Genomic DNA, 25581 nt, shown 5'->3' with positions numbered 1-25581 from the left:
TAGCTGGCGCAGGGCAGGCTCGGCCCTTCCTCGGGGTGGCGGGCCAGGGGCAGGCTCGGCTGGCCGGGTGTGAGCTCCAGCTGGCAGCGGCCGCAGACGTCTGGTCCTGACGGTGGCTGGGCTCCTGCTGAGCTCTGCAGGTCAACTTTTATATTTGAGTCTGCGCCGTGACCTCTGAGGGGCGGGCGCAGGACCCGGCGGCTCCACTCACAGCGGGATTGGGGGAGGTTTGTCCCTCAGTGGGGCTGTGGGGGATCCCACTGCCTCGCTACACTGATCTTCAGCTTTTTTCAGATGCCCAGACAGGAACTTAATGGCATCAGTTTGATATTAAATAGTTGATTACATGGGTATTAACTGGCCAGGTTATTATTGTAACTCTCCCTTCTTTATCCCTTTTCTTTTCCCCTTCTTCCCCCCCCCAACAAAAAAAAAAAAAAAAAGAGAGAGCTTGTTTCCTGGTAGGGATTCTTCATTGTGGAAACTTGGTAATTATGCTACAGTAGATTCTTTAGACTCTCTGCTGACAGTGGTTAATAATGACACATTGCAGTACTTCCAGTGTCTGGCCTCTGTAATCTGTTTCCTGTATTTGTTGAGTCTTCATATCTCTGTCCAGCTTTCCCTTTAAATTTCTGCAATTTTTAAGCTTTGTTCCAGGATTTATCTCTGGCACAGAATGTGATCCAGAATGCTTTTCTGTCATGTTTCCACATCCAAGCAAAAAGAAAAGCACAGCTGTTGAATAAGGATCTTCTAAAATCCAGTCTCTTAAAAATAAAATTTTAAAATGTTTGAACAGTGTAAGTACAGAGAGTGTTCTCCACGTTATCTAGATCCTATGACAATCCTTTATCTCCTATAGATCCATCAGTGTCCCTGTAGACTCTCCCCATAACTACAAGACCTCTGCTGGCATGGGCTAAGTCTGGTATGCTGGGGAGTCTGCCAGTTTGCTCTGCACGGTCTTCAGAGCTGCAGTTGTTTGGACAGGTCTCTCTCTGCAGAGCATTAGAACTCTATTCTGGAAATCACTAAATTTTACAGGGTTGGGAGAGAATTTGTAAATTGTTATGTTTTAGCTCCTGATTTATATAACTTAGGTTGGGGTTCAGAGGAGTAATTCCTATCATCAGCTGCAGATCCGATTCCACAGGAAATGGCAGCAAGACACAGGAATCTTTGGACAAAACTATACAGAATATAGGCAATGTAAGCCCATCTTTTTATGCCTCTTTTCCTCTATTAGGAGTTGTTTTAATAGAGACAAACCATATACATCTTAGGGTTTTCGATTGTCTGTCTCTATCACCATAATATCTAAGCACTGTACTACTTCTTGAATTGCAGCTAAAAAGCTGGTTATCCATATATTAACAATATAATAGTCTTTTGAGTGCTAAATATAACTTCTGTATAACAGATTGTACACCACTAGGTAAAACATACAGGATGCCCAATTCAGGTAAAATGAGTTTTGATGGAAATTTATTTTCTCCATTCTCTGATTTATTTTTTTTTGATACTTTAATTGTGCCACCTTATGCATCATCATACTCTTGCCCATAATATTGATAAGGAGGTAACACCTGGAAGTACATCTAATATGCACTGCTGTGCACCATTCATAAAGGAACTTCATTTACTCTATCAAGGCGTTTTGAAACTTCTTAATAACTCACAAGCAAACTAGGATTATACTCCAGATGTCATTGAAGAAACTTGTATAGTTCTGCCAGATCATGAATCTGGACAAACATCATGATGAAAAGAATTTCTATCTTTTTTTTTTTTTAACTAGTTGCATATTTGTTTTGTTTCTCAGCAGAGAGAACTTTGTGGTGGGCAGAATTAGGTGTGTGAAGATCTTATCCTTTGTCTGCAATATCAAGTAATAGCCGTTGCCAGAGGCTATACATCAATAGGTGTAGCGTGTGGTCTCATAGAAATCTTTTGTAGTCATTTCTACAAGGTGTTTCTTTGCTTCATAAGTGACAAGCAGCATAAACCTCTTACCTCACTTATTTTTGTCTTGATCCGTCAATATGAAGAATTCTATGTGCAGGATCTTGGAAGCCAAATCTTTGTTATATGTAATTACATTCTAGAATGTAGAGAGGATGTAGTCTAATGAAAACTATCCAGCACAAGACAGACGCATCTGAATGAGAACAGAGCTGTTTTGCTTTGAGTCAGTTTGTGGGAACTTCATCATTCTCTCCTGTACGTTGGTGTTCTCCCTCTTGAGAAACTTTTTCTGCTGAATGTAAATAAAAATAAAATTAAAGCAAGAAATGCGAAGGCCTTGTGCAAGGCTTGCCATGTAGTCTATTTAGTTTTTATTCCCGGTTTTCCTTTGTCATGTTTCCTAACTCAACACTGAATAAACTGCCCTTCTAGTTACAAAGTAAATGGCTGTACACGTGCATGCATATTTTCAAGATTAAGACAAAAAGGGCCCGAAAAAAACTTGTTTGATAAATGAAGAGACTTTTTTTCCTTTTTGAAAACAAAAGGGGACTAACTAAAACCCAACAAAGGATAAGCTGCTTTTTTAGTTTTGTTTGTTTTAAGGTGGGTTTTAGCCTCCTTTTGCCCCTTGCAAACTGCAGGGATTTTAAAGGGCTTGGAGGAGTAAGATATCTAGTATTCATGTCAATGGATAACATTATTACATGAGTTACTTGGTAAAGTAATAGGATGGTGTCAGCGTTGTCTGCCAAGGAGGCTACTCAGGAAAGCAGCTTGACACAAATAGAAGATAGTACACTCAGTTTCATTGTTTCTTTTAGAAAAAGTGGAGTGTGAGTGAAGAATGAGAAAGAGAGCAAGTAGACTCCTGGTCATTAAAAAGATTAGGGCGAGGGGAAAACTGCAAGAACGAAGGGAAGGGAAAATGGGACTCTGGTATATTCAGTTGTCAAGGTATTTTTCCCACTTTGAACTTTAGTGCCCAAAAAGTGGGGACCTGCATGTACTCTTCTAAGCTTAATTCTTAGCTTAGATCTGATAGCGCCACCACCAGCCAAAATACACTGTTTGGCACATTTTCTGTTCCCCCAAAAGCTTCCCTGGGGAACCCAAGACCCAAACCCCTTGGGTCTTAAAACAAGGAGAAATAAACCATTCCTCCTCCTTTCCCCCTCCCAGACTTTCCCCTCCCTGGGCTACCCTGAGAGACTGCACTGATCCAAACTTTTTGGATCTTAAAACAGAGAGGAATTAACCTTCCCCCTCCCCCTTTCCCCCCACCAATCCCTGGTGAGTTTAGACCCAATCCCCTTGGGTCTTTAAACAAGGGAAAAAAATAGATTCTTAAAAAAGAGAGCTTTTAATTAAAGAAAGAAAAAGTAAAAATTATCTCTGTAAAATTGGGATGGAAAATGTTTACATGGTAGTCAGATTTATATAACCTAGAGGGACTCCCTCCCTCCTAGCCTGATATTCCAAGTTACAGCAAACAGAGGTACAACTCCTTCCAGCAAAATACACATTCACAGAACAGTGGTTCCCAAACTGGGGGTTGCGAAATATTACAGGGGGTTCTCAGAGAAAAAATTCCATAATGGCATACAGAGTTGTCTCTAGGGATCCTGGGCAGCCTGGGGCCAGCAGCCCGGAGCCCCTGGACTCCCAAGAGCTAAGCAGATCAAAGCGAGCATATCTGTCTCACTGAGGAGATTTACACTTTAAGACTCCTAATAAGAAATGGAAAGGGAGGTGGATTTTTTTGCTTTTTTTTAAATTAAATAGGCAGCTAGTATTGCTTTTTTAAATTATTATGAAGAACAAGTTTAAGCTTTGTTGTAATGTGCATTGTTTGCCTGGACTGCTCAAGACCTGAATTCTCGTGTAGGAGGAACTCTTTGAGTTAGCTTCTTAAATACCTTCATGCTGTTTCACATCTGATACTCCTTGATGAAACATAGGAGCCTTGTCTTATAAATAGACTTATTCAAAGTGATACAAGCTACGAAAGTGAGATCTTGGAAGAGTGGTGCCATTTTCATAATGTAATCAAATACTGTAATGATAAATAATAATAAATAGTGTGTAATATGCATGTCATAAAACAAATTTTATATTTCCCAGATCATTGCTTTTATAATTTATGCTCAGATAAAGGAGAAAATCCCTGGAAATATTCATTTTTAGGAGGGGGTTTGCGAGACTGGACGTTTTAGTGAGAGGTGTTCACAGGTTGTTGAAATCTGGGAACCACTGCTCTAGAACAGTGTTCCTCAATGACTGGTCGATGGACCGGCTCCGGTCCCTGAGATCTCTCTAACAGTTTAGGAAGGCAGACTGGCTCCGGTCCCTGAGATCTCTCTGACAGTTTAGGAAGGCAGGAAGCTGGTCCCTGATATCAAAAAGGTTGAGAAACACTGCTCTAGCGTGGCACTTTATAGATACTTTGACACTATAAAATTTGCTTTTACTATTTTTATCAATTCAAAATGTATTTGTTTGTCTGCAAATATAAAGCTGATTCTGGAGCTGTGGCAATGCTGCCAAGTGGAAGAGGTTCCCTAAAAACTGAAAACATTGAACTGTATGAATTGATTGTGTTAAATTATCACATACTGTTTGTAAAATGTCTAAAGAAAATTATAGACTGGGAACTTATTGATCTATAAGGGAGCAGTTCTGCAAGCCCCTATTCACATGAAGAATCCTTTAGGAACTTGGAAAGTACAGATTACTTGTTTAAATACTGAGAGAGACAAGGTAGGTGAGGTAATAGCTTTTATTGGACCAAAACTTCACATCCTGGGACCAGCATGGCTAGAACAACACTGCAAACAATGTTAAGTGTTCTCAGGATAACACCTCTGACTATTTTAGATTAGATTTTATATCTTTGTTTAATATCTGCAGTGGGGAGGAAAAAACTGTACATCTCTCAATGAAATGATTTGTTTTAGAGACTACTTGACTCTTACTCTGTTAAAACTTAACAAAAAAAATCTTCTTGGTGCACAATTTCACTATTGCATGCACACAGAAAAATGAATAGTGTGCCAAATGCAGACCCACAGTATCTTTTAAAGTCATCTTTTTGCTGCCATGCTTCACAAATTGTTGCCCTAATACACAATCAGTAATAAATAGCTCTGCCTGCTGCCTGCCTGTCTGCCTCTGTATTTTTTTTTTTTGTCCTCACTGCTTTCTTAGAGATCGGATATGCCCATCAAAAAGCAAGCTGGCAACTTTCTAAGCTTTGGCATTGATGAGTCAAATGTGAATCTTGTTGGCTGGGATAAACTTCACCTGGACACAGCATCTGCTCAGCAATTTGTCACTGTTCTTTTTTTCTGCCCTTAAGCTGTTTTGACACCAGAGGCTTGTTAGCTCAATGCAGTGCATCACATCAAGCATCAGTAATGATTGTTTTCATCACATTTCCCAATGTGAACTGAAGCTTGTTGAAAACAGAATTGTGTAATGTGGCATTATTTTAGTGGCTGGGTAAGAGCAGTAGTTGATGGCATTAATTTAGCAGTTTATATAACTGCAAAAGAACATTGAAAGCAATGAGTTAATCAGTAATAACTTTGTATATTGCAAAATGTGTGTTACTGTGTAAACATTTATGAAAGAAGCTGCTATGATGATATAGTGCAGAGAGCTACTATCGTGTGGTTTAGTTTCCTCTTGCGGATTTAAAAATTAAGCTTTCGTTTTTCTTTGTATTTAGCTCCTTTGGATTGTCTAGTGTTAATGAACTGACCCACAAATCCAGCAGTGAAATAATTACCTTGGCTGAAATTGGATATAGGCTTTTACATAGTCATCTGGATTATATTTCCCTCTAACTCAAACAGTTCCTCATGCAAGCAAAAAGTGGTGACAAATCATGTTATACTTAGCTTCTGTTCTCTATTTTAATTACAGTACCACACGAAAAAGGGTGTTTTCTCATTTCACTGAGTTTTATAGATCTCATCAATGGTTTGGCAAATGATCTATCCAAACAGAGTGCCATATATGTGGTTGCTTTAAGAAACACAGCAAATCACCAAGATAAAAAAGCCGTACATATTTGCTTTAATTACAAGTTACATATCTAGAATGCAAATTATTTTTGGATTACAAAGTCTGCTTAGAAGGGGGTTTAATTACTAATTGGTGCTTCATTTAGATAAGAAATTGTCTAAAATTCCATCCAGTTCAACCCTTTTTTTTTTTCCCATTTGTTATGGTATCTCCATACATATCCTTCTTCATTTTTGTAGCATAGGCAGGAAGCATGAATCACACTGGAACTGTGTGTGGGTGTTTTTTGTACTGGATTAATTTTGAGCATGAGTTATTTGCGGTGCGGAGGCAGAAGCAATCGAAACCTGTGTTTAGCTGCTTTCCATTGTTCTGTGCCTCTGATCGCTGATTGTCTGGCAGCTTTTCCTTTCTGTATGGAAACCCATAAAATAGGAATGGTAAGTGATAAGACCAGCAGTGTTGCTTTTACCTTTAGAATAGCAGACCCTGGATGGTTTACTTCTGGGGGAATTCTGCGCCTAAAAATTCTGTACACGATATTTTAAAATTCTGCAAAATTCTGTACATTTTATTTTTCAAAATAACACTGTATAATCATTGCCAGTTTCAATTATTTTGGTAATTATTTCAAAATACTTGTCAGCAGGTATGTCTGTAACAATACAGGCACACACAAACATTCCTCCAGGAGTAGAGAGTTAAAGAAACCCCTACAGCAACTCAGTTCCTGTTCCTCTGCCCCCTCTCAACCCCCAGAGCCCAGCTGAGGGGCCCGTCTCTTCCTAAACCCTCATGTCCCCCCGCCCAGAGCCCAGCTGAGGGGCCCTCCCTGTCCAGAACTCTCATCCTCTCCCCTTCAGAGTCCAGATGAGGAGCCCTCCGCTGCCCAGACATTGACATCTCCTCTGAGCCCAGCTGCCCACCCAAGCCCAGACACTCACACCTCCTACCCCCAAAAAGCCCAGGGATCCAGAGAAAAAAACAGCCTAATGCTGGGTGCCAGGCTTGCATAGAGTTTCCTGTGCACTGCCACCTGCTTCCTTCAGGGTATGCACCTTCCTCATCCCCTCTGGACTTGTTTTCTATTTGCAAGCTGGGCTCTGCTTGGTCCAGTGACTCCTAGAGCAGCCAACAACTCTGCAGCCCATTTCTGTGGGGGGAAAAGGAAATTCTGCATGCCCAACATTAATTTCTGCAAAATTCTGCATTGCACAGTGGTGCAGAATTCCCCAAGGAGGAATGGTTGCATCTAGGGGTCAAGTAAGCTAAAAAGGTTTTGTCTATAGCAAAGTTATTCATAGAGAGAACACAGTGGACTTAATATAATGTAACAGTTGTAACTACCTTTTTTTTTCTTGTGGAGTTACCATAGCTAGTGTGGTAGTTTTATGTTTGAAAACATGAATGGCTAAATATTGCAGGGCAAAAAATTGTCCATTAACAACCTTGTACTCCCAAATGTGACAGATTAGAACCTGTTCGTCTTATATTTTTGAAAGCATCTGTCCTCATTGTACCAGAGTGCTGAGCACCACTACTGCAACACTGTGTGGGTCTGGCCTAAGGATTTAAGGGAGGCTGCTTAGTGAGATTCTTTGGGATGTATCCCAAACTCAGTAGACTGACTTGGCATGAAAAGGGGTGAGTGTATGGAGGAGAGAGAGTGATCTTACGATCTCCACCTCTTCTTTGAGTAGTAGCCTTATAGATGCTCCCTGTCCGGTGCACGTGCGCCTGTTGAGCCCTTGATCAGAGGTTTTCAGTTAGCAGTGTCTGTTTGGTCTGCACGTGTGCCCTGTACTTCCTTATGCCGGATACCAAGGCTGTACAGGGATGTGCTGCAATATTCCCTCTAATTTTTCCCATCCATGTATGGAATGAACTTTGTTATGTTCACCAATATGTAGATGATGTATGGGGGTGGGGCTGAGGGGTTTGGAACTCAGGGATGGGGCAGAGGGTTGAGGTTTGGAGGGGTGAGGGCTTTGGGTGGGTGTGTGGGCTCTGGGGTAGGCCAGGATGAGGACTTTGAAGTGCAGGAGGGGGCGTTGGGCTTGGGCTGCAGGGGGATGAGGGCTTGGGGCTGGCGCCAGGGATGAGGGCTTTGGGGCACAGGAGGTGGATGAGGCCTTGTGCAGAGTGTTTGGGTGTGCAGGGGATGGGGGTTGAGGGCTCTAGCTGGGGGTGCGGGCTCTGAGGTGGGGCTGGGAATGATGCGTTTGGGGTGCAGGCTGCCCTGGGGCTGGGGCCAGAGCACTCCCCACCAGCCCTCTCCCTGCCAGCAGCAGCTAAGGGAGAGAGGCACCTCTCCCTGCTGGCAGGAGCTCCAGGCCTGGGACCGAGATGCCTCTCCCCAGAGGCAGCAGCTCCGGGTATGGGGCCAGAGAACTCCCCCACAGCCCTCTCCCTGCCATCGCCGGGGGAGAGGCCCGCGGCAGCCCTGCACGCCCCGACTTGCTCTTATCCCTACCCACCCCTACCTCTCTCCTCTCCAGGCCCCTGTGGCTGTGCAGTCCTTTATAGCCTGCTATGTGGCCGCGCGCCCAGGCAGCTTAGAGGGAACTTAGGTATGCTGGTGTGACGTACCGGGTACAGTTCAGATCAGTGGGGAGCTGTGTCACCCCTGTCCTGTAAGCTGGGGTGCCTTGCAATGCCTTGCTGTTATAGCCTCCAACCTGGACTGCTCACAACCAGCCACCAGCATGCATGTCGCTCCCAGATGTTTGTGTAATTGCAGCCTGCTAGTCACACCCTGCCTCTCACCTGTCTGGGTTATGCTATAGGGTTACCCCAACAGCTTCCCAGTCCGAAACTTCTCCCAGAAATGTATGTTTTGTACTGCCTAGCCCTCTTCCTGGACTGTCCAAATATATTAAATCCATTATTCAGTTAAGGTAATAATGTACACTAGCTTGTTATCTTAGTTACCCAGCCACTTCAGTTTAAATACACTGGATTAGATAAAACAATAAAACAAGTTCATTAAAACTACCAAGAGAGGTTAAGTGAGTAAAAGTAATGGGGCAAAAAAGTCAGAAATGGTTACAAGAAGACTAAAGATAAAATGCCTACTAGTGCCTCACCCAGCTATATTAGATTCAAGCAAACTTTCTCACTACATGCTTCCAGCAAGATTACTGACTAAACTTCTCAGCTTGGGACCTTTTTCCTCCCCCAAGTCCAGTGGGTGTTTCTTTTTTGTCTTCTCAGGTATGGAGAATGCAGTTGGCAGGGGGAGAGAGAGGGATGCTTTGAGGTGTTTGCCCAACCTTTTTATAGTTTCAATTCCCCTCTTCAAAAACATTTCTAGCTTAGAACCAGGAGACGTCCTTCCATGTAGACTGTTCCCTACTGGGCTTTTCCCCCCCTGTTTGAGCTTTTTGTTTTCCTTTCCTGCTTGATGATTCTGTATAATGCTTAAATACAAATAAAGGCAAGCACATATTCCTTTATTTAGGACAGACCTGTTTTCTGACTTCTGCTTGGGCAGCGCAGTGGGGTTTGGAACATGTTTTAATAAGGGGAATCTTAACTACACATACAGTGTTGCCACATGCATTTTATCAGGACAATGCTGCCCAGCAAATTGAGTTTTCAAATGATACCTTACAAGGCATACAATAGTGTTCAGGGCCGTAATCCATCACAGAAGGCAATCTGCCCTCTGTTTCTTCTCAATCACCTCAGCCTGAGATGGAGCCCTAGTGTGCCTGCCTTGACTTTTCTAATATTACTGTGGTAAGTAAGAGAGTTTTTATAGTTAGTTTTTTAAAATAGCTAGTTTGATAAGTAGTGAAGATTGTTTTACTCCTCTTTCCCTTCAGGGAGATTAATTATTTTTTCCTGGTAGGGCTTGCCTGGCTTCAAACCATCACCTCTCCTACTGAGAGGCTATTCCTGTGAGCATCAACCTTTCTAAGTGTGTTCATTGCTTAGGGGAGTCCCATGTCTCTCAGAATTTTAACTTCTGCCTGTCCCTCAAATCCAGGGCAAGTCAAAAACAGGGAGATTAAACTCTGCTAATGATGGAATGCTCCCTTTTGGAATGCTCTTAGGTCAGGACATACGCCTCCCCCCCCCAGTACATCTGTCTCCAGACAGATCCAGTGCCACTTCTATCTCCGACGAAGTGGGTATTCACCCATGAACGCGCATGCTCCAATACGTCTGTTAGTCTATAAGGTGCACAGGACAATTTGCTACATCTACCTCAGTGCAGTCTTCTCCTGTGAAAGGGAAGGCTTCCGAGGCTTCAGAAAAGGCTTCCAGAAAGACGAGTGCTGATTCTCACCCTAAGGAGCCAGCTCCAATAAAGTCCAAGTCTCCAGTGAGATCTACGGTCTCTAGAGCCTCAACCTCTCTCTTGACTCAGTCTGTTGAGTTTATGGCCTTGCCAGTACCAGAGGAGGAGTCCTTCAAGTCCTGGTGTACGAAGGAGACGTACAGCTCCGATAGGGTCTTGCTACCTTCTATCAGCAAAGAGGGTAAGCATAGACACTTGGAACTGGCACTGTCGAGTTCAGCCCAGCTGTTGGTACTCACACGTCCAGCACCAAGCAAGCAACTGCACCAGACACCTTCAGCATCTTCTTTGGTAGGCCCACCACTGGTGGTGGTGCCTTCAGCAACCATGGCCTCAGCGACCATGTCAGTGCTGATCCCCTATTCAGTATTCAGGAGTTGAGATGTGCTAAGGACCTCTTCATAACTGATGAAACAGAGTCCCTGCTCTTCTTGGTATCGAGACACCGGTCTGCAACTACCATCCTCTGGAACTGCAAGACTTTCCACTGTTTTCTGTGGGTGCTCCTCCTTTGGATGAGATGGAGGAGAATGAAGGAGACTTCCAGGCAATCTCCTCTATTTCTGTTCAGGGTTCTCCAACATATTCTTTCAGGAGCCCATTCTCTGAAAGTAATAGGGAAGATCAGGCTTATTATCAAGGGTGTATGCCAACCCTGCACACCACCCCCACTTCTGTATGAGCCCCCTACTGGCCATACTGGTACCTGTTGGCTGTCTATCGACAACATTTTGCCAGACTACCGGTACTGTCTCATAGGGAGGACACAGTTGTACAGCCCTCTCCTTCCCTACCAGCCCCCTCCACAGTTGGAGGCTTCTGAGGAGCAGAAAGCTAGGCCAGATAAGGAGGCCACTCTTCAAACACCTATTTCATTGTCTATGGACAAGGCAGTTATGCCTCTGCCACCATCCATGGCTGGTGGTGGATGTGTAAAGGAGTGGGACAGGCAATATTTCTCTAAGTCTACTCCATATGACAAGGACCAGAAAAGGCTAGATCTTTTTGGGTGAAAGGTCTATTTATCAGTAACCCTGTAATTCAGGATCACAAATTATCAGGTGGTCATGGCCACATGTAATTTTACAGACTATAAACAGATTCACGGCTTTTATTGAACATCTGCCACAAGAACATAAGGAGCAATTCCAATCCATTATCTCAGAGGGCCAGTTGGTGGCCAGAATTGCTCTTCAAGCATCATTGGATGCTGTGGACACTGCTGCTAGGTTAAGCTGCATGGCAGTGGTTATGTGCAGGGATTCATGGCTCCATCTCTTGGGGTTTCAGAGAGAAGTATAGAAAACTGTTGAGGATTCCCTTTTGATGGTCTTAAAGTGTTATTGGAAACCACAGATGAGCCCTGGCACACTTTAGAGAATTCTAGGGCTGTTTTATGATCCCTAAGCATATGTACACCTACAGATAAGAAAAGGTTTAGTAGATCAGACTGCCCAGAAATCACATCCTGCTCAGTTTTCAGGTTCCATCGAATCCCTAGAAAAACATAGATTCAAGAGTCAGAGGGGTAGCCATGTTAGTCTGGATCTGTAAAAGCAGCAAAGAATCCTGCGGCACCTTATAGACTAACAGATGTTTTGGAGCATGAGCTTTCGTGGGTGAATACCCACTTCATCAGATGCATGTAGTGGAAATGTCCAGAGGCGGGTATATATATATGCAGGCAAGCTAGAGATAAACTGCATATATATACCTGCCTCTGGACATTTCCACTACATGCATCTGATGAAGTGGGTATTCACCCACGAAAGCTCATGCTCCAAAACGTCTGTTAGTCTATAAGGTGCCGCAGGATTCTTTGCTGCTTTTATAGATTCAAGAGAGAAAGGGCCCCCCACTGCCCTCCATGATTGCCCAGACATCTTCAAAGCAACAGTTTTCATGGGTTGGTTGAGAGTTCAAATCCTCCTGCACTTCTGGATTTACAGCTGTGCCCATTAGTCCATGACAATCCCTGTACATTAGTTACAGTTTATAGGGGCATATTTTGACTTGTTGACAGCCAGATTCTACCTTCCCTTAAACAGATTTGTAACCTTCTGTGGTCTGCTATGGGCAATTCAGGGGAGCCTTCAAACCACAATAAAGAACTATCTTCTGCTCCTGGGACACATGGTAGCTTGCAACTTTGAGACCAATCATGCAAGACTATGTCTGCTGCTTCTAGAGTTGGCTCTAAATGACCTGTTCTCCAGTCAGGCACATCTTGGACAGACAGGTGACAGTTCCTCTACAAGTGAGCAACTCCTTAGAATTCTGGAACAATCATCTCAATGTCTGTGCAGGCATTCCCTTCTGTCACCCAGCCCCACCAGTGACTTTAACAACAGATGTATCACAGTTGGAATGGGAGTCCACCACCACAGTACCCCCATGATTCAGGACAGATAGACGACTCAAAATGTCAGTCTCCACATCAATCTGTTGGAGCTCAGGGCTGTCAGGAATACTTACCTTCATTTCCTACCCCCTCATCAGGAGCAGATCAGTCAGGGTCATGGTGGACAATATATCCTGCATATTCTTTATCAACACACAGAGAGGAGTAAGATCTTCCTCCCTGTGCACTGAAGCCATGAAACTATGGAACTAGTGCACAGCTCATCAGATCCAAATTTCAGAAGTCTGCCTCCCAGGTATTCAGAACACCAGTTTCACAGGATTACAAATGGGTGCTAGACATCGAAGTTCTCCACAGCATATTCCTAAAATGGGGACTGCCAGAGGTTGGATCTCTTCACCACCTGAAGGAACAGGAAGTGTCTTCTGCTCAATAGTGGGTCTGGGACTTCACTCTTTGGGAGATGTCTGTGATGGTTCCCATTGGGGTGCCACCTGGAACTGGGGTCCACAGAGTCCTCTAACCCACCAGCCTGGGCTCCTTCTCACACTGTGCTGCTGTGACGAGTTGCAAAGCCCCCCAAGCTTGCACTGTCACCAGCATTCACACAGGTAGGGATACACCAACTGTAATCACATACAGGATCTCTAACTACCAGTCTCCCAGCCTAGGACCCCAGAGCAGTACCATCCTGCCAGGGTCAAATCTGGCCAATATATGGGTTTAACACCTGGACCGCCTCTCCCTCAATGAGAAGAGGACCATGCACAGTCGCAGTAACCAAGCTGAGATTTTTTCCCACAGACACCTTAGTCAAATGCATGCTGGTTTGGATTAAAACATAAAATAAGTTTAACAACTGCAAAGGATAGATTTTAAGTGATTATAAGCGATAGCAAATGGATCAAAGCAGATTATCTAGTAAATAAAACCACAAATGGAGCTTAACATACTAGATAGATAGGATATGAATTAGCAAATTTTCACCCTGAGTGGCAGATTCTTAAGGCACAAGCTGTGTTGGCTTTGCAGCTTGGGTTTCCCAAGTTTTCATGTACAGGCTAGAAATCCCTCTAGCCTGGGATCATCATTTTCCCCAGTTCAGTCTTTGTTCCTCAGGGGTCTCCAGGTGTGGTGTTGTAGGAAGAGTGAGGTACTATCATGATATCATTTCCCTCCCCCCCCTTTAATATCTTCTTCCCACTTGCTGGAAAGTTCTTTTACTGTGACCTGCGTCAAACAGTTCCCATTGTGTAGTGCTATCTCTGAGAGGTTTCTGTTGTACACAGTTCCTGAGGTAATCCTTGTGCTTGTGTACATTTCCTCAATAGCCCATTAACATTGTTTGGCCTTTTTACTGTTGTACCTAAAAGGCTGTGATTGTTTTCAACCTCACAACATGTTTCAGTAACACATACATAGCCAAACTTCATAACTTCGCATATAACAATAGCACATACAATCCAATGAGATATTAATGTCTAGCAGATAAAGACTTTTAGAATGATACTTCACAAGGCATACTTTGTACAAAACATCCTAATTACATGACAGTTGCGAATATTGGGGTGCCAGGGTGTCACAATGCTTTTCTTCTATCTTGGAAGAAGGGTTTGTTTGATGCATTTCCTCTTATGTTGCTGACACCAAGGGTGATGAACGAGATCAGACAGGACAGAGACAAAGCTATCCTTTTATAGTGCCAATCTGTCTGGGACAAGCAAGGTACCATTACCCGTTTACCTATGTATCCAACCATTGTTCAAGTCCCAAACCATTCCTCCTCTCCTGTCATGGGATGCGGGTCGGATGCTTCATCTTAACCTAGCAGTTCTCTGCCTCAGGGACTGGCTCCTTGATGGTTCACAGGGTGAGAATCCTACTGCAATATGAAGTATAAGAAGTGTTACTGAATAATAGAGATCAACCCTTACTAATTACCTGCAGAAATGGAAGAGATTCTTTCATTGGTGGTGTCATCACTGCCTTCTGCCTGATTTGGTGCCGCTTTCAGTCATCCTGGATTATCTGTTGGATCTAAAGAAATCTGGGTTATCAGTTAGTTCAATTTAAGGTCCATTTGGCCACAGTATCAGCCTTTCATTCTCCGGTAGAAAGATTGTCCATATTTGCTTATCTGGTATCATGTAGGTTATTAAGGGTGTGAGGAACCTCTGTCTGCAATTTAGAAACCATACCCAAACCTGGGACCTTAGCCTGGTACTCAGTTACCTTATGAGACCTTCATTTGAATCAATGGCAATCTGTTCTCTATTGCATTTATCTACGAAGACTGGCCTTTTTAGTAACCATTATGTTGGCCTGTAGGGTAAGGGAGATTGAGCCTTGATGGCAGAGCCCTGCCATCTGCCTCCCGTATGGTGTTCTTTAAGGACAAGGTCTCTTTATGTCCGCATGCTAAATCCTTACCTAAGGTTCTGTTGGCATTCCACCTTCATCAGTACGTCCATCTTCCAGTGGTTTTCCTGTAGCCACAAATTCTTTACAGGAATTCTGTTTACATATCTAGGATCTTAGAAGGGCCTTGACCTTCCACCTAGTTAGGACCATGCAATTTATTAAGTCACTTAGGCTTGTAATTTCTTTTGTGGATAGTTCCACAGGGTCCTTGATCTCTACTGAGAGATGGATGGATATCTGTATGTGTTATCACTTGTTATGATGCTATGGGCATATTGAACCAGATGGCAGGCAACATCTATGACATTAGTGAAGAATGTACTGGTATCTGAAATATGTAGGGCCGCTATGTGGGGTTTCAATACATAAATTTTCAAAACATTATGCCCTGACCCATGCTGTCAGGCCTGTTGTGGCTATTGGTTCTGCAGTACTATCTTCAGTTCTGAACTCTATTCCAAAGCTTGTTCCTCATCTGGGGATACTGCTCAGAAGTCACCCAAAGTAGAGCACTGGTAGGGATGCTACTTGAAGAAGAATTTACTTACTTTGTGCAGTCACTGTGGTTCTTTGAGATGTCCCCCTACCCCATGGCTGCTCCAGTGCTTGTCCTCCTTTTCTTCTGTTTCAGATTGTTCCATATTTGGGAGGAGAAGGAACTGAGAGCGGTTTGCCTGTGTACCCCTATGTAGCCTTGGTATCGGGCATGAGGAGGCATAGGGCACATGCATTGGCCAAACAGACACTGCTAACTGAAAATCTCTGATCAAGGGCTGGAGATGCACATGCACACCTGGAGCTCCCATAGGGACACATCTCAAACAATCATATTTACTGCACAAAGTGAGTAACTTCTTCCTGCAGAAGCCCAGGTGCTTGCTCCTTTCAGCCCTAGCAGCTGATTTACCTCTTGTCTTTCCCTCTGAAGATGACGACTTTGAAAATGTTAGAAATTCTAATGGAACTGTCTCATTTGCATTTTTAGCTCCTTCCCAAATCAGGGGGTCTGTAGCCGATTTAGTACTTCTTGTGATAGACCCAGGCCAGTTGGGTACAGCAGAGTAGTAGAAGGGAGATGTATTGGCCACTGGATAAGCAGTTTTCTGTTCCGTGACTGACCAGAGCAGGGGCTGCTCCAGGCTAGGGTGGGCACATGACTGCAATTAGCCTGAAAAGAGTCAGTTGAAACCGTTAGGCTAATGAGAACACCTGACTCCAATTAACCTGCAAAGAGTCAGGTGAAGCTGTTAAGCACCTGACTCTAATTAAGGCCCCTCTGATACTAAAAAAGGGCTCACTCCAGTCAGGCTGAGGAGAGCCAGCGGAGAGGAAGTGTGGCTGAAGGGCTGGGTAATGAAGACACACTCAAACCACTGGAAAGGGAGCCCTAAGGTAAGAGTGAAGAAGGTGTTGAGAGAAGTGGGGGAGCTGTGGGGAAGTGGCCCAGGGAAATATAGCAACTCTGGCAGTGAAAGGTTGGCTGCCAACAGCTGCTGCCATTAGGGTCCCTGGGCCAGAACCTGGAGTAGAGGGCAGGCCTGGATTTCCCCCAACCCACCAGTACAGAAACACCTCCTGGGAAGGGAAGACAGGCCCCTGTCAGGAGGCTCAACTGTTCTTGAATAAGCCCATAGGGACAATAGAGACTGTTGGAGTTCTCTCACCAACCTCCTTGCTGGCTTATGATGCAAAGGGCTGAGTAGACTGTACTCTGACCCTAGAGAGAGAAGGGCTACATGGAGGGTTACAGTGAGCCTCTGTGGCTAGCATAAACTGCCTGGAAGCGCGGGACCCACGGGGACAAAGTCGGAGCTCTGCCACATTCTCCTTCACCATCTGGAGTCTTTAGTGCACTCATCACCTGCCCGTGCCTCACTTATTTCCATTTCCTTTTTACACAGACATTTGCTGTTCCTAAATCTTCACGCCTTTCCTCATCTGCCATCTACTCTTGTTCTTGTACTTTGTTGTACCATTTTCATTGTTTCAGCTGTGCATTTGAGTTGTTCAGGCAAACCATCAAAAAAAATGTTGCCTGATGTAACCCTTCTGCCAGGTGGAGCTGTCAGCAAGCAAGGCTGGGTTCAGTATCTAGGGGTTCCTTTTCAACAATACAGCACAGAACTGGCTTGAGCCCCCACCCAATAACCTGGGAAAATTACACACCAACCTGGTCACCTCTGAGAGACAATAATTCCCCACTTGCAAGCACAGAGTCTGAATGTAGAAAAGAAACTTTTAATGAAAGGACGGAAGTCACCCAGCATTAATCAGGGAAGATGCCACAAGCTGGATTCATAATCATAAAACTATGAGCAGGACATGCTCGCCAGCATACGTGGGGCAGTGCCTTCTGTCTCATGTTCTTGAGTTCTACAACCAAAAGTTCCTTTTCTGAGCCCCTTCTCTGCACCCTCACCATACCTCGCTCACAATGGTTGCTCTCAGTCAGGAAGAACTCAGGGTTCACAGGTTCATCTGTGTGAGTTCACCTCACACTCAGGGTAGAAAGCACCTTTCTTGCTCTCCCATCTGAGTACTTGCTCTCGCTGACTGCTCCATCAGCGACAGTTCTTCTCTGTTGGCCACCCTGCCAGCTGCTTGTTCCACTCCCGCTGGCCAACTGCTTGCTGCTCCCACTGGCTGACTGTCAGTTACCTTCTGCTGCCACCTGCCTCTCTGCTGTGACCTCTGCAGGTCAGTCTCTTAGTGATTTTCAGCTTTTAGTGGTTTTTCAGCTTTTAGCAGGCTGAGCAGAAACACTGTCTCACCACAAGTGATTTCAGCTCCCATTTAGCACTTAAAATAACAGACTCCTAGTGGAGCCTATTCAGCTCTAGCTTTGAACAGTGGCGAGGAACAGGTTAAACCAAACCAGGGAGCCTTAGGGAGAGTCCACACCTCATGGTTGGGACACCTGTCCCCACCCCTCTTACTTTCACAGGGTCTGGCATTTGAGTCCCTAACTTAACAAGGTCCTTTCAGCTGAGGGTGACCCCCTTATTTGGGACAGGTTAAGCACAGTTCTGCTCCTCTTTATTTATGCAATAAAGTCAGCAAAATTGATAAAATTTCACTACTTCTGCATTCAGTACTAAAGTGATTTGTAACCCAACACCAGCCAAAGTTGATCACTTTGAGCAACACAGGTCTGTTTGCTGGATATCTTGGCAGAGTAGGTATGTATCTGTAAATACAGTTTGCGCCTGAAGTCTCTCCCCATCCCAGCTAGCTGTCGGGGAGAACTCATTCAGACCCTGCTTACATTGGTGTTACTGGTTTGACACTGTTCTCGGTTAGTAGTGATAGTGATTCCATCTGATGGCTTTTTGATAGTCAATTTCTTAGTTGAAATGCTTTGTTTTAGTTCCAGTCTCTAATGAAGGAACCACACACATCTCTACCTCTCTAACTCCATATCTGGTAATATTTGGCATTGTTTGTTGACTGTGCAGACTGTTCTCAGAGACTAAGGAGTGAATCAACAATCTTCTCACCTGTAGAGGTCTTCCCTATAGTGTAGCATTGTTTCAAATAACCAGAGCATTGTGAGAAGGTTTGTGCTGCTCCTACCCATGCCGTACCTTGTCCTGTGGATATATAAAAGACGAAGTATTCTTCAAAAATACTAAGGATCAGATACTTCCCATCCTTACTTGACATGAAAGTCCCATTTGACTTAATGGTATGACGTGTTCAGTATGAATATTGCAATCAGTCTCTAAACAATGTATTTTTTTTAGCTTACTAACTTTGTGTTCTTCAACTTATTACAAACAATGCGCTGGTAATTAGGAAGGTTGCCTCACATTTCTGTAACAAATCATATTGCAAAGTCTTGCAATCCCAACTCCTATAACTTAGTGCCCCTGTGAAATTGCTCATGTGAGTAAGGGCTGAAGGATCAGGTCCATGAATAGCACCTAAAGTGAAGTATATTTGTTATGCAAAAAAAATACATATACTCAGCTTTGTATAAATACGCTAGTTGCCTATAAAAATGCCTAGACTGACAATTATTCTGAGGGTTACAGCAACACTTTTATATTAAGCCATTCTTGAATTTTAAACTAAAGGATTAGCAGAAAGCGCTTTGCGTTGCATGTTAAATAATTCAGTGGAAGGGTGGTGGTTTTTTGTGTGTGTTTTTTAGATGCAGGAAACATTTTGGACTTTACTGGCAATGCCCAAAGAGTTGGCATGTTACATTTGCTCTAAAGGCTTTAAATTCAAAATTATGAAGCATTCTCTAAATATGCATCTATTAATGAACTCTTTTTCTCTCTCTCTCTCTTGCTTCCTCTTATTTTTCAGCAAGTCACAGGCAGAAGTTTTGGTGACAAAGATTTTCGGTCTGGATTAGAAAATGGTATTCTGCTGTGTGAGTAAGTAATGCTTTTAGTTTGAACTTCACATGTAATTTTGGCTAAAGATGGAACCTACAGTCTTTATTTTAGCTGATACAATGCAACGGTTGGTTTCCTTTTCTTTTGACTTTGGGTACACTACATATTTCATCACACTGTTGTTCCAGTGCCAATGGTTTTGTTATGGTGAGAATTGAAATGTGGTTTTAAAAAAGCAAGTTTTACAAAGGCTGCCTCCTCCTCCTCCCCCTCTCCCACCCCCATGTAAAGTAAAAGTGATGCTTGCATTTTGGATTTCTTCGGTTTAAAGTGGATGACTGTAGTTTGGAAACAGTGTACCACACCTGGCCTGCAGACACCTCTCTTGCAATGAAGTGTACTGTTGGCAAGACTTACCCATCTAGGTACAAGCTTATTTGTTCTTGCATCCTTTGAGGTCCAGGCTGTACTCTGAACAAACCTTTTGTACTCTGAACCATTTTTTTTTTTAGGCTTGAAGAACATACTTCAGAATTCTTCATAGTACAACCAGATCATAGATTTAAATAAAATTCACCAAACTCAACACTCTGATATTAATATTCATACTTATGTGTGTGTGTGTGTGTGTGTGTGAGAGAGAGAGAAATCTGGGCTTAGATTTCCAAATAAATCTAAAGGAGCTAAGTGACCAGTTCACTGCCTTTCAGTGTGATTTGGGTGCTTAGTTCCCACAGGCTCCTTTGAAAATACCACCCCTTAGTGAGGAGTTTGAGAAAAGCTACTATAGCTGTCCCATCTGTAGTGGCTAAATTCGGCCCCTACATATGTGTAAGGCTGCTATTTAAAACCAGTAGGAACTGCAAGTCTGAATTTGGCCTTTTGAAGCTTACAAATTAAATGTCTTGTAAACATTAAGCTTGAGAAGTACATTTCTTGTATTTTTTACAATTGTTTAGTTTTGGAGATGAGAGGAATCTGACTTGGATTCTGCTTTTGATGCTGTATAGTTCAGTTAATACCATTTATTTAAGCAATACGTGGCTTTGGAAAGCTGAACCTAATGTACAGAAATGTATATTTCACTAATGCAATTGAACTTTAACTGGGAAAAGTTAGAGAGTCTGCAGAGCAGAGATGTTCTTATTTACATATCTTTCCCTCCCCCCAAGCCATATCTTGGCAAAGACGAATATAAATATTGCTGATCCGAGTGGTAATCAATATGCAGATAGAAGTCTGTAGTGATTACATCACAGTGTGTGCAATGGTTGGTCCTGAATAATCTCTTCCTCCTTAGTGCAAAATACTCGAGTTGGAAGTATTGTGTACTGAATCTCATTAACATGATTCTTGCTTGTTAGGGTTGAATTGTGTTGGTAAAAGATGATGTGTGTTTGAGGACTAGATCTTAATCTGATTTGCAAATAAACGGAGGTAGTCTGGTTTAAGTGGTATAAATCTTTCAGATGTAAAGCTCAAGTAACAAATGTTATGCTTTAGTGCTTCCATGTTAATACAAGAGTATCTATCTCTTAGGAGGCTGTGGGGGCCAGTCATTGTAATAGTGGATGAAAATATTGGACTAATTGATCCTTCTGCTGACCTGCTGTGTGATCTTGGGGAAAATCACTTTTCTTCTTTGTGTCTGTTTACCAGTCTGTACAAGGCATATAATACACCTCTACCCCACTATAACGCGGTCGTGGGGAGCCAAAAATCTCTACCGTGTTGTAGCTGAAACCCCGTTATATCGGGGTGGGGGCGGCAGGGCTCCAGTGGTGATTTAAAGAGCTCCAGGCTCCAGCCGCTGCAGGGAGACCCAGGCCCTTTAAATCGCCAGCAAGCCCCAATGCTGCAGCCCTGGGGTAGCGGTGGCAGGGCTCCAGTGGGATTTAAAGGGCCCAGGGCTCCCTGCAGCCTCTGGAGCCCCGAACCCTTTAAAGTGCCACCCGAGCCCCGCTGCTACCGCGCTATATGTGAACCCGTGTTATGTCGGGTCGCATTATAGCGGGGTAGAGGTGTACTTGCTGCTTCATGGTGTGTTTTATAGGAAGACCATCCAGGGTGCCATGGGTCATCGTCAGAGAGTTTAAAGCCAGAAGGGACCACCGGATTACCTAGTCTGACCTGCTGTATATCACAGGTCACCATACCACCCAGCACCCACACACTAAAACCAAGAACCAAAATTGGACCGAAGTATTATAGTCTAGAGGAGACTAGATTGTAACATGCCATAGGGAGAGAATAGGAGGGGCAAAGGTATATCTACACCTGAGGCCCCTGCAACCACAGGGAAATGATTACGTGAGATACACCCAGATAATCCTGGCAATTGACTTGTGCCCGCACGCTGTAGACGAAGGCAAAAATTCCAAAGTATCTGCCAGTCTGATTTCACCAGGCCAGGTTAATCTGGCATGATCTCTCTTTTGGTAAACCTGTGCCGCTTTACATCCCCTTTACTGTTTACATCCATGAATTTAATTATTTTTTCCTTCAAAAATTTGTTCAAAAGCCTTGGATAATACCGAGGTCACACTACTGTGTCCATAATTGCCCGCATCACCTTTTCCCCCTTTCTTAAAAATAGGTGTGATATTAGCTATTCTCCAGTCATACGGTCCTACCCTCAAATAGATATTTTTATTACAAGTCCATGTTATCCTTACTGAAAACTGAAGCATAGTAGTCATGTAGTTTTTTGGGCCAGTATTAGAGATTATCTTAATCTTCTTCCCATCTGCACTGCATAGTGGCGCAATCTCATCCGTCCTTATTCTCTTTTTATTTATATAACTAACAAATCTCTTTATTTTAATGTCCGTTCTCACTTTATTTCTACATTTTGTAACCTCCATGGTGTAGCTGTCTTTGTCCAATCCCTATAGGCTTTCTGCTTACTCCTAATAACCTTTTTTGAGATGGTTATTCATCCAGCTGGGTCTAGAGCCTCTCTCTACAAGCTTCTTTTCCCACTTGCTTGGGATGCAGGTTTCAGATAGTCTTTTTTTGTACAATAGATTTGAAGAAATTCCAAGCCTCCTCTACATTTAAATCCAAGATATTCAATCCAGTTGACCTCTAACTAATTCCCTTAATTTCTCAGTCTGTCCTTTTGAAATAAAAAACCATATACGATGACCTGGTTTTTATTATCCTTCCATTTAATTTAAAGTGAATCAACTTGTGATCACTCAGTTCAAGGCTATTTCCTACAAGCTCTTCTATGGCATCCTCACTACTTAAAAGATCAAGTCTAAAATTGCATTACCTGTTATTGATTCAATGACCACTTGATTCAGAAACTATCATCTCTCACAGTCGGGAATAACTGGGCCCTACCAGTATCAGTAGCATTTTATTTTCCATTCTACATCTGGGAAGTTTGTTTCCTGTTACGACTCAATTCCCTATAGTATTTGTCTTTCTAATAATATTAAAGAGCTCTCAGTCCATACGAGTCTGACCCAGCTGGTCTATAGCAGACCCTTAACACTGTCCTAACAGAACCTCTATTACAATCCTTTCCCAAAGTGATTTTGACCACAAAACATTCTGTTTTGTCCATACTATCACTTATTTCTTTACAAGTTTACTCTACCACATTTATCTTTGACTATATCTCCTAACAGCATATACCTTTCAGTACCTGTACTCCAGTCATGAATGCTATTCCATGTTTCTGTAATCCCTATAATATCCTGTTTGACCTCCTGTTGATAGCATAAGTTCTTCCATTTTGTTGCCTGGGCTCCTTAAATTAGTGTGCAAGCATTTCAGTTGTTCCCTTGGACCTCGTCTGGTTTTTAGCTGGATTAGATATAGTCTTTTCACTAACCGTAACACCTGCCCGACTACTACTCTAATTAATATTTGGACTTTTTCTTTCTCCTTGTCCATAATCTTACCTTATGGTGTTCCTTTGTCCTTTATTGTATCTTCATTTACTCGCTTTCTTCCTATTGTGTATGGAAGCAAGTTGTGGAGATTTCATGAATCTCTCCAAGTCTTCTCCCCTCATCTTTTAGTGTGTAGGCCTTCTTATCAATCATGCCAGCCTTCAAACAGAAGATTAATACCCCACATACTCAAGAGGAATCTATCAGTCAAGAAGTCTTTTCTGTAGTTTCCTCCCAATGGTCAATCATCCCAAAACCTTCCTCATTGCACCAATCCTTGAGCCATCTGTTGATCTTCATTATCTTGTCACACTTTTGCTCTCCTTTTCTAGGAACTGGAAATATTCTGCTGAAAATCACCTGAGCTTTCACTTCTTTAAGGGTCTTCCTCAGCATAGTCATCCTTGATCCATTCCAATGGAAATCTAGCTGTGTTGATGATTTCTCTCCACTCCCATCAAGATCCTTTTCAGCCTCACATACACATCTCATATCCTTGTTACTGGCAGGCAGCATATTCTTCTGTTCTCTGGATTTGGATTGGTCTGGTGACAAGCATTGGACTTTGCATTGGTCTTCATGGCTGAGGATGTGAGGGAGATTGCCAAACCTGAGCCATTCTTTTTAGGTGACAAATCTGAGGAACTGTCCCAGATTGAGGTGTCATTAGAGGAGGTTTTGGAACAAAATTGATAAAGTAAAGGAGTAATAAGTCACCAGACCCCGATGGTATTCACCCAAGAGTTCTGAAGGAACTCAAATGTGAAATTGAAGAACTACTAGCTGTAGTGTGTAACCTATCATTTAAATCAGCTTCTGTACCAAATGACTGGAGGATAGCTAATGTGGCAGCAAGTGGTTTAAAGGGCTCCAGAGGTGATCCTGGTTCTTAAGTAAACTAAGCAGTCATGGGATAAGAGGGAATGTCCTCTCATGGATCAGTAACTGGTTAAAATATCGGAAACAAAGGGTAGGAATAAATGGTCAGTTTTCACAATGTAGAGGGGTAAATAGCAAGGTCTACCAAGGATCTGTACTGGGACCAGCACAGTTCAACACATTCATAAATGATTGGGGGAAAAAGGGGTAAACAGTGAAGAGGCAAAGTTTTCAGATGATTACTCAAAATTACTCAAGAGTAAGTCCAAAGCTGACTGCAAAAAGTTACAAAGGAATCTCACTGGGTGGCTTGGCAACGAAATGTCAGATGAAGTTCAGTGTTGATAAATGCGAAGTAATGCCCGTTGAGAAAAGTGATCCCAATTATACATATAAAATGACGAGTTCTCAATTGTCTGTTACCACTCAAGAAAGAGATCTTGGAATCCTTGTGGATAGTTCTCTGAGAACATTTGCTCAATGTGCTGTGACAGTCAAAAAAAGCGAACAATGCTAAGCATCATTAGAAAACGGATAGAAAGTAAGACAGAAAATCTCATAATGCCACTATGTAAAGCCATGGTACTCCGATACCTTCAATGCTGCGTGCTGTTCTGGTTACCCATCTCAAAAATATATATTAGAATTGAAGTATGGTACTCCGGTACCTTAAATGCTGCGTACAGAGCATACAGAGAAGGGCAACAACAATTAGGGGTATTGGAAGAGCTTCCATACAAGGAGAGAGTAAAATGACTGGGTCTGTTGATAAAATCATGAATGATGTGGAGAAAGTGAGTAAGGAAGTGTTAATTACCCCTTCACATAACACAAAAACTGGGGGTCACCCAATGTAATTAATGGGCAGCAGGTTAAAACAAACAAAAGGAAGTACTTCACACAATGCACAGTCAACCTGTGGAACTTGTAGCCAAGGGACATTATGAAGGCCAGAATTATAACTGGGTTCAAAAAAGAATTAGTTAAGTTCATGGAGAATAGGTCCATTAATGGCTACTGGCCAAGATACTCAGTGATGCAACCCCAGCTCTGGGTGTCCCTAAACCTCTGACAGTCAGAAGCTGGAAATGGACAACAGGAGATGGATCCCTCAATAGATTGCCCTATTCTGTTCATTCCTTCTGAAGGATCTTGCACTGGCCACTGTCAGAGACAGGATACTGTGTTAGATGCACAATTGGTCTTGACCCAGGATGGCTGTTCTTTTGTACCACATGAAATAGTTCAGATCTCTGTTGTGGCTGGCTCAAGTAGTCATCATGGCACTGGCTAAATTTAGTAACATTTTTAAGCTTCCCTTTGCAAATATGAGGGTAAGAAATGTTACTTTTTGGTAATAAATGA

General features: G+C 43.0%; 1 protein-coding gene across 10 annotated transcripts in view; it reads left to right on the top strand.

Moving 5' to 3' along the window:
• The window catches only part of LIMCH1 (LIM and calponin homology domains 1), a 314760-nt gene that overhangs the window by 81449 nt on the left and 207730 nt on the right, over positions 1–25581 (top strand). For all 10 annotated transcript variants that reach the window (XM_050947393.1, XM_050947395.1, XM_050947394.1 and 7 more), the window contains exon 2: positions 19401–19471. In XM_050947393.1, the coding sequence (XP_050803350.1) occupies positions 19401–19471 (71 nt within the window). The remainder of the gene's footprint in view (positions 1–19400; positions 19472–25581) is intronic.

Source organism: Gopherus flavomarginatus, chromosome 3 (genome assembly GCF_025201925.1).
Source record: "Gopherus flavomarginatus isolate rGopFla2 chromosome 3, rGopFla2.mat.asm, whole genome shotgun sequence".
Classification (NCBI taxonomy): Eukaryota; Metazoa; Chordata; order Testudines; family Testudinidae; genus Gopherus; species Gopherus flavomarginatus.
Note: the sequence above shows the minus strand (reverse complement) of the source record. Positions and strands in the feature narration are given on the sequence as shown.